This window comes from Aphelocoma coerulescens, chromosome 7 (assembly GCF_041296385.1).
Source record: "Aphelocoma coerulescens isolate FSJ_1873_10779 chromosome 7, UR_Acoe_1.0, whole genome shotgun sequence".
NCBI lineage: Eukaryota > Metazoa > Chordata > Aves > Passeriformes > Corvidae > Aphelocoma > Aphelocoma coerulescens.
Genome location: NC_091021.1, coordinates 39,372,072 through 39,387,500, shown reverse-complemented (window position 1 = coordinate 39,387,500; position 15,429 = coordinate 39,372,072). Strand labels below are relative to the sequence as shown.

Genomic DNA, 15,429 nt, shown 5'->3' with positions numbered 1-15,429 from the left:
ATTTCTGACCATTCTGGGGAGACGCCAGAGGAAGGGACCAGCCCCAAAACTCTTGTACCCTCCAGCAGCAAAGCCAGGACTGTGATGTGAGGCAATTCTAGTGCTGAAAATATTTGGGATAAAGATGATCACAGCAACATTCCTTGCCTTATTACTTACACACCATGGATTAGGGGAAAATCCATAATCTCTGTAGTTCCCCTCCAGTCTGGTTCATTCCCACGTGGAGGGAGTTGCTTGTACACAACGCCTGCATCAGCACAGCTCCGTGGCAGCTGTGCCGTATCCCTGTTACAAATTTAAATTAAACCCATGAAATAATCTGGAGATTATAAAGATTGTGCTCACACTGGTAACAGCACTGCTGATTCCCTGACAGGGAAAATGGATCTGTTCTGTTGGAACATTCATCAACACGTGGCAACCCAGGCTCACCTGACATGGAACACGATCCAAATGGATTAGGAAATCTCTCCCGTTCACTGGTATTGATTTGAGTCACGATCAAACTCATCAGTGTGTGGGACTGCTCCTGGCCGGCACATCCCCCCCCAGAACCCAGGGGGCTGCTGCCACTCCAGCCGGAGAGGGCAGTGCAGGATTCCTCGCCCTGTCACCTCCCGGGAGTGCCCAGGGCTGCACCAACTCCTCACTTTCGCTGTTAAACTACGGAGCACTGAATTCTGAGCTAGGATGGGAAAGCGTGGAAAAACCTGGGTTCTGTTTACCAAACACATCTATCCCCACGTTCCTCCTTCCCAAAGAAACTTCTTCAGGGCGACTCCGAGTTCTTTCTGCACCTGCCACAACAAACTGCCAGCGAAAGGAGCGTTTTTAACCAGTTTTATTGATTCATGCTTTCAGTCCTTACTCAGTTAAAAACAAGGCACATTAAATACATCCTCTTATTGCTCAATAAACGCATGCGGCTCATTCCAGATATCAAAGGTAATAAATAATGGCAGGAAAACACCAAGACAGTTATAAAAATGACAACCCAGCCTCAAACACAGCATTGAACAGCCCAGGCTGCAACAGGAACCTGACAACAGACCCAAGTGCCACGTGTAAACCCGCAGTGCCTCTATACACGTATTTACACACACCCAGACACTGCATGGATCTCCCCCACATGGGCAGGTTATTTAAAACACAAAACACCCACAGAAACTCCAGATATCTTTCACCTCACAAAAACAAAAACAAAAAAAAAAAAAGAAAAAACAAAAAAAGAATCCCATTCCTGCTGTTCCATCCCAGATCAGCACAGCAAGGCAGTGACATCGTACAACTTTTCCCACAGCACATTCACATAAAAACCCCTGAACAACAAAGCGAACATTCCTGGAGACAGAATGAGGGGATAAATAAACACTTGGGAGCTTTCCATGTACAGATTCAGCTGCTGGGGGAACACATGCAATTGTCCCTGTCACTGCAGGCCTGGCTGCGCCGTGCAGGGGAGCAGGAGGCGACATAAAGTGCCCGAGACGCAAAGCAAATCCATGTCCAGGGACACACACAGCCAGGAGAACCCCAAAGTCACATTCCAGATGCAAGATTAGCAAAACAAGAGAACAAAGAGTATACTTTGGGTACAGCACAGAAATCCTGCTTTTAATTGAACAATACCAGTTAGAGTGGAGTAGAGGAGAATTTCTCTTTAAACTATACAAAAGCTGTTCAATACTGAAAATACTTTTCCTTTACAAAAAACCTGTCCAATATTGGAAATATTTTTTCTTCACATGGCCTGGAAAAGGTCTCATGACTTTTGCTTTGTTTTTTCTCCCCTTAAACTTACATTAATAGCGGAATCCTGAACCCCTTCCCTTGTTCACTGAGCCAAAATTACTGCGTGTTTGACATTCATTTCCCTCCACTCTGCAGGGTATGTGAAGTCTGTTACTGTGGGTTTGGAAACACAGACATTCCATCCTTCACCTGAACATTCTGGAACACAGCTCAAAAGGGAAAGTCTCCAGGAGCACAGGAACAAACCCCTTTGTTCATTAAAACATCCTTGTGGTGTCAGATCTGCCAACTCCCCCTCCCTCAGCCCCTGCTCCAAGCACAAAGCAGAACCTGAGTAACATCTGCATCAAAAAACGAGCTGAACATGCAAAAACCATCTGAATCATGTTAGGAACTCATTTTAGGTGAGTCTTGCCCTTTTATTTTTCTTTTGTATCTACTATTTTTCAACACCTGAATGTTTATTTTTTTTTTTTAAGGGCTCTGCTTCTCCAGCCAAACACAACATCTGCACTCACCGTGCTACATCCCACCACTCCTCAGCATCTCCATTTGTACCTGGAACCATTTTCCCTGTTAAAATATCCAAGGAATCCTTGCTGTTCACTCCTGCCCCATTAATTTTCCATCAGTGAACGTGGTGATACCAGTTAAATACATGAAATTTTACTTCAGCAGAAATTCTGACCCCTGGGAAGTGAAGCTTGGTGTGAGGTGGAAATTGCTCTGCTCAGGGAATACAGCAGGTGCCAAATCCAGCAGTAAACCAGGTTTTCCCTGCCTTGTTCTACATCAGGCAGAAATCTCCCACCTGATCTCAGCCCAATCCAGCAGCAGGAGGACAACAGGCAGGTACAGCAGCGCTGGAAACAGCTCCAGTGAGGGCTCCATGCTTTGGTTTTTCCATTTAACCTGCTGAAAAACAGCCCTTTTTTCCTAGAAAAGTTAGTAGGATGCAAGACATGCTTCATTTTTTCCACTGTTTGAGCATTTTTAAATTAACATTTAAGACTGTTGTGCTACCAAAACCTGCCCCATCCTACACAGCATCAGGGTTTGCCCCAAACTTGAAGCACTTTTCAGCACAAACACCTTTTGCCTTTATTTCACAGCACAAAGCACCACCTGCAGACAATGCCATTTATTAGAGGCAGTTTATTTGTGTTAACAGCGGAGAAGGGAAGCTGTTCCCAGCTTTCAGCTACATTATTCCTCGGGTAATTAATCCAAGTGTCTTGTTTTCCAGCTGGAATTTTCGAGTGGCCAAGTACTGGCACCACTGGAATAACAGGGCAAACCTATCACCCACAGAAGGCTCAGGACAGGTCTCCACCACCACCCCCCCAGAAGTGCCGGGTTTGTTCCTCGGGGATGGTATCTCCACTCCAGAACACCAGCTTTCCCTCTCTTGCTCCTTGCTGAAGAGGCAGAAGCAGCTTTGAGATTTTATATTTGCAGAACTCAGCGTGTTTAAGGGCAGGATTCACTTTGAGCATCGTGTGCTCTAAAGGTAAAGGTGATGCAAACGTTAATGGCCAAGGCAGGACGTGCCTGAGCGTGCACCCAAATCCTCCCAGCCTGCATTCCTGAACTCTTGCGAGGACACCCTGGGACTGCAGGACCCCCACCCCAAGGCCACGTACCGGAGTAGTAAGGAAATCATTATTGACAACACAAACGCACCAATGTCTTTTGTGGGAGCTGCAGCGAGGGCCAGGTGCCGTGCCCCGGGCCAGGCCAGGAGGATCAGAAGCCCTGGAATGTTCTGGCAGCCCCGTGGTGTGAGCTCAGAGCCCCCCTCCGCTGCGATCCACCGGGATGGCCTCGCGGCGCCGCAGGTTCTCCTCGGCGCTCTTCATCAGCACGGCCAGCCTGCTGCCCGACACGCGGCCCTTCTGGATGGCACTCATCAGCTGGGGGCACGAGGGACACGAGCGACGGCGTCACCCGCGGGCCCCGGGCTGCCAGCGGTCGCTGCTTGGGCCCAGAGCCCCATTAATGAACCCACACACCTGGATTCTCCAGGGCAAACCCAAACTGCAGCTTCAGAGCCTCACTCCAGGCCCACTGGCACTTCCCAGGAATATCAGAGACTGCTTTGGACAGGCATGGCTGGCAGGAAGAGTGGAAGTACCAACCATGATCCACTTGGAAGCAGTGCAGACAGCACCAGTGCAGACAGCCATCACCAACGGGGTTTTTTCCATGAATTTCAGAGTGTGGGATAAGCCAGCAGTTGCACAGATTTGGAGTATCTGAAGGATGCAGCTCACAGAAGAGCACCATTCAGGATTTTTTTCTATTTAGGAAGAAATTCTTGGCTGGGAAGGTGGGCAGGCCCTGGCACAGGGTGCCCAGAGAAGCTGTGGCTGCCCCTGGATCCCTGGAAGTGTCCAAGGTCAGGTTGGCACAACCTGATCTAGTGGAAGGTGTCCCTGCCCCTGGCTTAAAGATGAGCTTTAGGGTCCCTCCCAACCCACATCATGCTGGGATTCTACGATTCCTGATCCACCATTGATCCCAGACCCACCCTTTTCCACCCACATGCCTTTCTCTGGAGAGACATTGTACTTGACTTCCACAATTCTTTCAAATCCAAATTCCTTTATAGACTTTTAAAACTAATTTGCCTTTAAGTCCTGGAAGCTGGACTCTGCTCTCTCCCAATGAAAGCACCCTAGTGCTAAGATTTTAGTTAATTCTTTTTTATCCCATGGATAAAGCCAGCATTAGAGCTGAAATTACCTGCAGCCAGCTCTGCAGAGAGCGCTGGGGAAGCAATTGCCACTTGCCAAATGCAATTTCTTACTCCCATTGATTGCAGGAATCCTTCAGATTCCTTCCCCTCCATAGGAAAATCTGCTCATTACACCTGCAGCTGGACCTGTGCAAATGTAGTGTGGCCTTCTCTCTGGCCCCCCTCCCAATTCCAGAGCAGTCCCTGTGCACAGACAGGGATCTCCCTGGAGCAGAGGCACTGCCCTCCTGCCCAGTCACCCTCCTGGGCCCCCAGCCTGCCAGGGCTCAGGGCAATGTGGTTTAGTGCAATGGGATGGGCTTTAAGGTCCCTTCCCACTCAAACCATTCCGGCATTCTATGATCCCTCCTGATTTAACATGGGGGGTTGCCTTTACATCCCAACACCGGTTCCCAAGGCTCCCTCTCCTTCCTCGAGCACCACTGCCAGCAGCTGACTCTCCAGGAATCCAGCCCTGCCTCAGGCAGCTCCTGTGTCCCTGGGCTCAGTGCCAGCCTTGGGCAGCCCTGCTTGCCCCATCGCTCCGTGGGCACCGGTGAGCACCAGGGGCTGCCAGGGCCACTCACCGTCAGCCCGTCACTGCAGCTCCCCCAGCACCGTGCAGGTGGCCGAGGCCAGCCCTGCCCTGCTCCCACCCGGGGAGCCAGGCAGCCCCCAGGCACAACCTGCTCTATTTTCGAACACAAACCTCCACAAATATTTGCCCAGGGCTTGCACAAGCTCTGCGCTGAAACGCAATTACTTGAAAGTTTTCAGAAAGCAAACACCCCAGTACTGGGCACTGACTTAACAGATCCATTAAAAAATTAAACAAACATTTAATGTATTTTGCTCCTTCCATGGCAACCCCAGTTCATTTCAGTGGCACTGAGAGCTTCCCTGGAGCAGGTGGAAGGCACAGGAGAGGGCTCAGCCCTGCAGTGCCATCACTGCTGCTCCATTCCCAGGTTGCTCTGGGAGTTGTGCAGGAGCCACAGGGTGACTCAGGTTTGCAAAAACAGTTGTGAAACTACTCCAGAGCAGTGCCTGGCCTTTGCATTGTACAGGGCTGGCAACCCCTAGTAAGACTGGTCAGCCCAGCAAAAAACCCCAGAACACCCCCAAACCCCACAGAACAACAATTACTGGTTGTTCCAACTCCTTAACCAATGTACCCAACCCAACCAGACTCCAGCTAACTCAGCCCTGCAGAAAGGGGTGGGTGCCCCAACAAAAGGTTTCCAGTGGAGGTACAAGGGTGTCCCTTTCCAGCAGCCAGAGGCCAGCTGGGATTTCCTCCCCCATTTGAGTAGATCAGCACCAGCTCCCAAAGCCACTGGTTCTCCTTCTCCCTGGTTTGTTGGGTTTGGTTTTTCCGCTTCCCCCAAGTTCACTGCAGCTCCTCAGCTCAATTGCTGCATTTTAGGCAAATAAATACTCCTTTTTCCTAATGCTGGACACAACCTGTGAAAATTTTCTGCATTTAGATTCAACAATGCTGCTCTTATCCCCAGCTCATCTCCAGAGAGACAATTACCATTTCCTTTGCCTTGATCTTGTTTGTTTAACTTGACACAGTGAAGAAAGGGCTGACATTGACCAAAATCCCCAGCATTAATTTCTCTCCTGTTTGGCATTCATCATTGCCACTGGGCAGGGGAGACATGGCAGACTCTGAAATACCACCCCAAAAAAGTCTCCTCAAACACCAACCCAGCTGATAAACTGCATATGCAAAGGGAACACCCTTGGGTTTGCTTGAAAGCCCCCTGAAAAGCAGATGAATATAATTTTTTTCATAGAGACTGGGACAATTTAGCCAATCCAGGAGTTAAAATGGGTTATAGAGCCTAGATGGGCTCTAACTACAAGCTCATTCTTTATAATATTCAGTTTATTATTTAGTTATTTAGTTCATTATTATTATTATAGTTATATTACTATTTATTATTATAAATATTTGGTTATTTAGTTTATTATTATATTACTTAGTTTAGTCATCTTTGTAACATCCCTGAACAGCTGCAGATAATGTCAGTGTGCACACCTGTGCCATGCACCTTCCACCTGTATCATTTTAAATATATTTAAACAGCATTTCTGGGCTTAAAATGCCAAATTCAGGTCTGGACTGGGGCATACTTTGTAAATTGGACCTGTACTTTGAATCTGACCGGGAAAAAAAATCCCTGAATTTCCAAGCTGCTTGAGGACGGCTGTGTGTGCTCCTTGTACCAACACTGCCCTGGTGTCCAACTCAGCCCTAAGCCACGGGGAAAACATTCCCTCTCCATGCCTTTGTGGTTTAAGGAAACAGCCTTTCCTGGAAGCAGCTGAACCACGTACCTGCAGGAACTCGTTGAGCTCCACCTGCCCGTTTTTGTTGAGGTCCACCTCGTTGAGGATCTCGTGGAGGGTGTTCTCGTCCATCTGCACGCTGATGCTCTGCACAGAACAAGCACAGGAGGGGGGCTCAGCACTGCCTGGGCCTCCCTCAATTCACACAGAGGCTCCCAGAGGCAGTCAGGAGCACAGGGCAGCCTCACCTCCAGCACACGCTGCACGTCCAGGATCGTTATGAAGCCCTTCTTGTCCTTGTCAAACATGTGGAACCGCTTCTTGTACCTGCGAGAGAGGGGCTGGCACCCAAGGCTGGCACCGGGGGCTGCAGGGGCAGGCCTGGGCTCACCCCAGCAGCACACACAGGCAGCTCTCCTGCTTCACTCACCTCTCAATATCTGAAGGCACTAGACTGATCTCAGACCTGTCTGTTAATTGATCTGTTTTGACTTTGTAGCCCATTTCATAATACAGAAATGTTTTAGCGGTTTCAAGTTGTTCCTACAATGAAAACACAAAACTTGGGTATCTGAGCAATAGCAAGTTCTTCCACAAGTATTTATTTGTTATTTATACTTTATTATTAGGTTCTTCCACTTAACCAGTATTTTTCTAAGGTCCCAAAATTAAGCAGATGGCAGCTGAAAAGTATGAAAAAGTTAAACTTAAGACACTTTTACTCTTGGAAAGAGGTATCCAAGCTAGTAGAGACTTCTAATTTCTGTGCAGATGCTTTCAGGACCATCCCACACCTTCAGTCACACACAGTCTGCCTGTCCCTTTCAGTAAGAAATGGCCCTTTTGGGCCAGGCCTACAATATGTCATTTCTCCCCCAGTTGATATCTTAGTGCAATGTTTCACCCAGCTGTCCAAAATCAGAAAAAAAATCAGGGAGCTCAGCACCAGGCAGGTTCTTTATGGTTTAAACTAGTTTTCTGACAGTAGTAAAATTACTTTATTACCTGAAAGTTCAGTGCAAGGTCTTCCCTGGCCAGGTTTTACTAAGTGATAAACCCCTGGCATACATAAAGCACCACAGAACAGAGTTCTCTCTACAGTGATGGGTCCTGTTCCAGAGCATAGCCCAGAGGACACCCAGGGGATGAAGAGATGCCTTGCTGGCATTCATGAGCTCCCATGAGCCAGGGATGGCTCTGGAATTCCTACAGGTGTGTGCAGGAGTTGTCCATTTTCCTCCCTGCAGGTGAGGGTGGGAAGGGTGCCCAGCTCCCCACATGGGCTGTGTTGAGCCTGTCCATGCACCCCTAACCACCAAACTCCTTGCCTCGGCAGCTTCCCACTGGCTAAGCTGTTCTGAGGGGAGAACTGGTGTAGTGTTGCTCAACCTGGAAAACAATTCCATGAGCAAATCTCATGGGGTAAGGGTGAGACACCTCTAACCCAGCCGAATTCCTCTGAGCAGGAGGGTGCCCGACATACACACACCAAGCAGCACACCCACACCTGGCACAGGATGGGATCCCCTTCCTTGTGCACTCCTGTGCTCAGGCTTTAGGACCACTGCAGGTCCCTGGCTAGGAGGGCTCAAGTGAGCTCCTTCCAGAACAGGCCAAACTTCTGACTGGCTAAAAGATTTCATGAGCAATCCAAGGAGAACTCTGGGATGGAAGTGCTGGGTGAATGTTCAGAGGCTCTGCTTCCTTCTGAGCAAAAGCGGTCCCAGAGCCCGTGTCCCTCCTCTCCTGCTGTTCCTCCTCCACACAGGACAGTGTTCAAGTGTCTCCACTCCTCCTGGCACGCCTCTTTCTGGAACAGCAGCGACAAGTGCCACCTGGTAACTTCCTGGTGTGGCAGCCCAGGAGCAGGATTCCTGTCAGTGGGATACCTACTCCTGCTCCCAGCCCCACAATCACACACCGAGTCTGAGCATGGACCCACTGAGGGCAAGGGGAGCCAACAACGACCTTAAACACTCACTGAGGCTCGAGATTGGTGCAATCTCAGTCTCATCCCTCCTCAAAGGACACAGTGGACAGAATGGGGTGACACAGGTTACAGGAGCCTCCTCTGGTGAGGCAGAGCTGCTGAAAAGTGTCAGTAAAGCAGAACAACTGACAGGAACAGGACAGCAATGCCAAGCCTGCTTTCATTTCTAAGGCTGGGGAGCAATAGGATACAGATCTTTGCCTTCCCTCCACCCCCAGCCCCCCGGCCAATCCCAACTCACTTCACAGCTATTTGATAAAGTCTTCAGCATGAAATGCACCAAGTGACTCATTCTCCCGGGAATAAAACATCACTTGTGGTTTTCTATTCAACCGGCTTGGACCGTTAACATGGAAACTCCTCAAGCAAAACAAACCAGCCTCAGCTGAAAAAGGCCCTTTGTACCTTCTTCTTCTGCTCACACCAGTTGAGCTCCTTGGCCATGATGTCCACGATCCTGGGCAGGGCCTCCTCGGCAGCCTGCACGTTCAGGAAGGCCAGGCGGGTGCGCCGGGAGATCATGTCCACGGCAGTGCGCGCGTATTCCTTCACCCCGTACACGACCTGGGGCGGCACGGAGGGGAGGGGAAGCGCGGATCAGACAGGGACAGCAATCGGGAGAAAGCTCGTTTAGCACCCCAGACCGCAAGGAAAGGGCTGGGGAAGCTCCCTTTTCCTTGGAACGTTTTCCAGAGTACACCTGGGAGTGAATGTTTGTTTGTATATGAAGTAAAAAATAGACACTATGTAAATGTTTAATTACACATAAATATATTAATATGTGTATATATCGATACATAAACATAAAGTGTGCTCCGGGGAAGGAGAGAAAGAGGCACAGAAAAAAATCTTGGCCTCTCCACAGGAAAGGGCTCAAGGAGATGTTCCACAGAGCCACTGACCTGCTCTGGAGAGCCTGCTCACTCCAAGGACAGAGTCACAGAAGGTGACATGGTTCTCCCAACATACCTCAGCTTCGATGTAAGGAAATTCAGACACCAGACGTTTCCCAACAATAGGCCACCTCTTCCCTGTCACCTGGGCTATTTTGGCCACCTCAAAAGCCTTGTCCCCATAGGTGGAAGCCAGGTGCTGAGCCACCTGTGGAGAGGAAAACAAATCCAGTCTGCTTTAAAAGCACGTCAAATACACATTTTCCCCGACCATTCCCTCATCCCCAGTAACAAACAGGCTGCCAAGGGTGTTGGATTGTGACAGTGTGGGGGACACTGTGTTGTGGGAGGTTGGACCAGCGCTGCCCCTCTGTGTCAGTGCCACTGGGACTGACACCCCAGCTCTCCTGCCATGCCATGATCACAGCTGATGCACAGCTCGTGGGGGGCTCCAGGGACGACAGATCCCCGCAAGTCAGAGGGTTCTTAAGCAGGAAACAGTCGAGATTAGGAGGAAGGAAAAAGGGGAAGATGAAGGACAATTACTAGAATTTATTTCTGTTAGAACTATCTCTGCCCCAGCCAGACAACAAGCTCTCATCGGGCTCACCAGACCTTTGTCCAAGTTATGCTGGTGTTTGATTTAGGGCAAAGCCAAACCCCTCCAACATGGGAACCCAGGACTCACCTCGCTTTCCAGCCCGTAGTCTTGCACCAGTCTGATGTAGAGCGTGGGGCTCCAGTCCTGAGCCCCCTCCAGCTGCAGCCCCATGGTTTTACAGGAGCCTGCCTTCAGGTTGTGCTCCTGGATGGCTGCATCGATGGTGTCCCGTGCCATGGCACGGTAGGTTGTCCACTTCCCACCTGGGGGAGCACACGTTCACTTGTTATTTGGGGAAAGCAGGCAGAACACGAAGTAGTTACATACTCCATACACATCTGTGTATTTTATACATCACGTGAGTGGTGCCAGGCTTGCTCCAAGCCAGTCCTGCTGCCACTAACAGCAGTTTCTGGTTACAGGAGCTGAAGAATTACCATGGAACAGGATTTTTGCATGAAATACCCTGGAGAAGCCCAGCAAAGCCATGGTTTGAGAGAACTCCCAATACCTGCAATGGTGATGAGGCCGCTGTCGCTGACGGTCACGACGTGGTTCCGGGATATGGACTGGGTGTCCTTGGAGTCGGGGTTGGTGACCAGGGGCCGGATGCCACTCCAGGCTGCCAGCACATCGCCTCTTCTCACTGTGCAGAGCCAGACTGAGGCAGGGCCTGCCTCGAGCCCAGGGGTGCCCAGCTCCCACCCTCCGGGCACTGCCAAGGGCTGCTCCACACCCAGCTCAGCCCTGAGCAACCCCAGAGCTGGGGAGAGCCCCCAGAGTCAGGGGATGGGCTGGGCTATGGAATCACAGAATCACTGAGGCTGGAAAAGCCCTCCCAGACCATCGAGTCCAACCTGCACCGATCCCCACTTTGTCCCCAGCCCAGAGCACTGAGTGCCACATCCAGGTGCTCCCCGGACAGCTCCAGGGATGGGCACTCCAAACCTCCCTGGGCAGCTCCAGCCTGACCACCCTTTCCATGGAGAAATTCTTCCCAATGAGCCTCCCCTGGCCCAGCCTGAGGCCGTTCCCTCTCCTCCTGTCCCTGTTCCCTGCGAGCAGAGCCCGACCCCCCCGGCTGCCCCCTCCTGTCAGAGACTTGTGCAGAGCCACAAGGTCCCCCCTGAGCTCCTTTGCTCCAGGCTGAATCAAACCCAGCACTGCTCCAATTGGGATCAGCAATAATCTTCAGCCCAAAGCCAAGTCAGACAGAGAGGTCTGTTTCCATCCTCATTCAAAATCCAGTAGAACAGAGATATCCTGGGATCAGCCAAGAGAGTTCAGCTGTCAAACTCATCCACCAGCTCACAAAAATCCCAGTCCCAAAGACCAAACCCTGCCAAACCCAGCACCCCCTAACATCAAGTCCTCTCCTTATCTGCTTGTGCTGACAGGACAGTCCTTACACCACATTTTATAAACCAAATTTGTTCCATGAGTGTAACATTTCCTTTCATAACTTCCAAGCTTTTCCTCTAGCTTGTAGGTTTTCTTTTTTAAGATTTCCTCTTGACAAGTCATCTTTATCCACAGCCTTCCCCCTAAGTGCAGTTACCAATTTGCTTTATACTGAAGTCTTTGGAATATGTTTTTAATACAACTTTCAAATAACTGATAATTGAAAAATCACTAAAAGGGTGTAAAAAACATCCCCCAAAGAACACAGAATAGATTTCCGAAATCAATGGTGCTCTGCCAGCGTGTTTAACCTGCCAAAATGAAGTGTTAATCACAGACACAAGATCCTGTACTAGGTTTATAAACTAATGAAACTACAGAAAGCAGCGCGCGTGACGCTGTAATTAAGCAGCTGGAAGGTGTCCAAGCCTGTGGAAGTTGATAACCCTGGCACTGGCTCTGGCAGCACAGGCAGGGCTGTCGAGAGTTGATACGGGCAGTGCCGTTGTTATTTCAGCTCCAGCCATCTATAAGCAGTAATTGCACAGGAAAACCAGCACGGGCCCAGCTGGGCTGAGCCAGAGGGACTGAACACTTCCCAGTGTGCTGCTGGAAAATACGCGGGAAGTCACGGAATGGCCTGGCTTGGGACAGACCTTAAAGCCCATCCTATCCCATCGCATCCCAGCCTTGCCATGGCAGGGACACCTCCCACTGTCCCAGGCTGCTCCCAGCCCCAATGTCCAGCCTGGCCTTGGGCACTGCCAGGGATCCAGGGGCAGCCACAGCTGCTCTGGGCACCCTGTGCCAGGGCCTGCCCCACCCTCACAGGGAAGGATTTCTTCCCAATATCCCATCTAATCTCTGTCCTGATCACATTCCCACCTTCCTCCCTGCTCTCCTGCACTTCCAACACCAACTGCTGCTCCAGACACTCAACAGGACCTTCCCTGGGCACTCTTTCAGAACTTCATACAACATGCAGACATCAATTCTCCACTTCAGGAAACAAGGGATCCAGCATTTCCCATCTCCAGACAGCAGGTTTTCCTAAACCTAAGGACATCACGATGTTCCTGCCTGAGTGCTTTTCCGGTTTATTTTAACGCTGCAGCAGAAACGCAGCAGTACAAATGCTTTCAGAGATTAATTCAAATAAACCAAGCCCTCACTCTGGAGGAAAGATGACTGCCCAGGGCAGTGGTGGAGTCACCCTCCCTGGAGGTGCCCAAAACACGTGGATGTGGCACTTGGGGAGATGGGTTAGTGGTGACCACGGTGGTGGTGCTGGCTGATGGCTGGACTCGATGACGTGGAGCAGCATCACTGCACAGCCCCTGCTGACACCTCAGCCCACGGGTTTCACAAGAACCACAGCTGTCAGGCACACAGGAACCTCAGGAGCAGCGTTTCCCCAGGCTGGGGCGCCTGGACTCCCCAGGCCGTGCCCAGGGCGGGATTCCCCCGGGGTTACCTTCCACGTCTGCGCCCAGGTAGTTGCGCACTTCGCTCAGGATGAAGTTGATGTCCTCCTCCGTGGGGATGGGGTGTGAGGTGACATCTGTGGGGCTGTCCGTGGTCCCTGCGATCGTCATCTTCTCCCAGGGCAGGAAGAAGATCACTCTGCCATCGCTGGTGGCCGGGTCCAGCAGCCCCATGTTGTCGGGGCTGAAAGAGAGGAGGGACCTGGCTCAGAACAGGAACAGGGTGGGCGGCACCTGGGGTCTGTCCCTGCACCCCAGTAGCCAGGCAAGGACTGGCACACAACAGCTGTTCTCAGGTAAAGCAGTTAATAAATGAAGAAATAATGGATTTCATGTGTGGCCAAGACATGGCCTTAAAGAGATGTCTCAGAAATTTGGGGAAACAAGGCCCCTGGATGTTTTTATGACATAAAATCCCAGTGATTCCTCCAATCTGCCTCCACAGTAAAGGTGGAGCAGGAGGGGTGAGGGGCAGTGACTGGGAGAAAAAGGAGAGAAAAGAAGAGAAATGAGGACATTTAAGGAATACACTTCCAGTGACACTAAGCCTGAGTTTGTCACCACCTGACACTTTGGCAGGAAGGAACACCCACAGACTCCCGAGGGATTTGGACCAAGGAATGTGCTCTGAGTGCTTCCAGCTCTGTGGCCCTGAATGGGAACTGTGCTTTGAGGAAAAAAGGCAAAAGAGACGCTCAGTGGATGCTGCTGCTCAGGCATTTTTCATTACTTCTGCCAGTGCTGCAACGGAATGATTCAGTACAGGGATGGAAAAACTGTAGTTCTTTGGACAGGAGATTTTAATTCATGTATCAGGTTTCTCTGGTGTAATGTAAGAAGGATATCCACAGGTACAAACCCAGTGCTGCCTCATGGCTTATTGAAAAGCTCTGCTTGTATTTCAGAAAACAAAAGACTTTTATAAACACTTCCAAGTAAACAGCTTTTATGTAGGAAAACACTGAACGGCCCCTTTTTTCAATCATTTCTACTTAAAGGACTGATGCTGATTTTCATTCAAGGTTTACCCCCTTTAGAAACACCTGCAGTCAGGTTAGGGCTCTCCAGGCTGTGCCCCTGCTCCTGAGATACAGGGAGCACATGGAAGGAGGGCAGGAGGTGCAGATTTCGGTGGCAGTTGTGGACTTTAGAGGGGAATAATTCAATGGACACAACTCCTAAGGCAGGGTCTGAAGGCAAAGACCTGCTTGGGTGGGATTTACCTATTCAAGCTGAATCACTGAGTATTGCATTTTTAGGAAGCCTTAAGTGATTACTGAAGGGAAGTTGGCAATATCTGGCAAGGCTGGGAGAGAGGCTGAGAATTTCATAGCTAGCATGTATATTAGACCCATTTTAGCTGATATTTATAGACAGCTTAGGCATACGGTGGGAGAGGTGCAATCTAATAGGGGAAGTCAACACAGGTTTGGGAAAGGTAAATCACCTCAGACAAATGATTACTTTTTAAAATGAAAAAGCTGTTGATTTAGAGACAGAGGAAATCAGAGGTTTAATATACAGCATCAGAATTCAGAAACTTTATAGACATTCTCTTCCAAGTATGAAATTTTTTTGATGTGATTTCATAAAAGCTGTTAAAAACAAGGAAGAGAACCAAGCAAAGACTTCCAGCTAAGGTTCCCCACAGCACCTCTGGACTGAAGTGTTTTAGATTGCACAGCAAGTGCTGAGAAAAGCTGAAACAGTTTTCCATATGCCAATTATTTACTGAACCACTGATACCAGCTATCCTGGGAAGCTCTCTCTCCATGCCCTTTGCCATGCTTGTTCCAGCTTATTTAAATAACTAAAGAGCCACCCAAACAAATGCAAAATAAGGTGTTTTGCATCAGAAAGAAGCATCTTAACACCCAAATACTGGCCTTCCTGAGGCCTCTGGAGTCATGCTGCTGCACACCAGGAATACCTCTGAAACAACACGGTTTTATGAGGCAGGAATTCCTACGATTCCAGCATGGATGGGAGAAGGAGGTATAAGCCATGTCAGCCGTGGTGAGATTTCTCTTTAAAGATGGCTAAAATGGGCAAATTCAGGACTGGAAACTCTAATATGAAGCATAAAGCAATGCCTCTACAGGGAAATGTAGAGGTAAAAGGTCTGGGAGATCCATGGAAGGGCTTGGATCCATGGAAGATCTCCAGCAGAAGAAGCATTTGACCAAAGCACCACAAATGCAGTTAAAGAAGGATAAAAAGTGACTTTCCATAGAGAAGAAGTAAGGTGCAACAGGCAAGTTTACCTGGAA

The 15,429-nt window shown here is 49.7% G+C and overlaps 1 protein-coding gene across 6 annotated transcripts in view; it reads right to left on the bottom strand.

Annotated features, from left to right (window-relative positions):
- The window catches only part of GPD2 (glycerol-3-phosphate dehydrogenase 2), a 59,318-nt gene that overhangs the window by 7,139 nt on the left and 36,750 nt on the right, over positions 1-15,429 (bottom strand). For 2 of the 6 annotated variants that reach the window (XM_069021364.1, XM_069021365.1), the window contains exons 9-17: positions 13,150-13,343; positions 10,786-10,920; positions 10,362-10,537; positions 9,750-9,881; positions 9,186-9,344; positions 7,221-7,333; positions 7,039-7,117; positions 6,839-6,937; positions 827-3,668 (exon numbers count right to left, since the gene is read on the bottom strand). In XM_069021364.1, the coding sequence (XP_068877465.1) occupies positions 3,543-3,668; positions 6,839-6,937; positions 7,039-7,117; positions 7,221-7,333; positions 9,186-9,344; positions 9,750-9,881; positions 10,362-10,537; positions 10,786-10,920; positions 13,150-13,343 (1,213 nt within the window). In that variant the 3' untranslated portion in view covers positions 827-3,542. The other 4 variants (XR_011152066.1, XM_069021368.1, XM_069021366.1 and 1 more) reach the window with 3 other exon arrangements.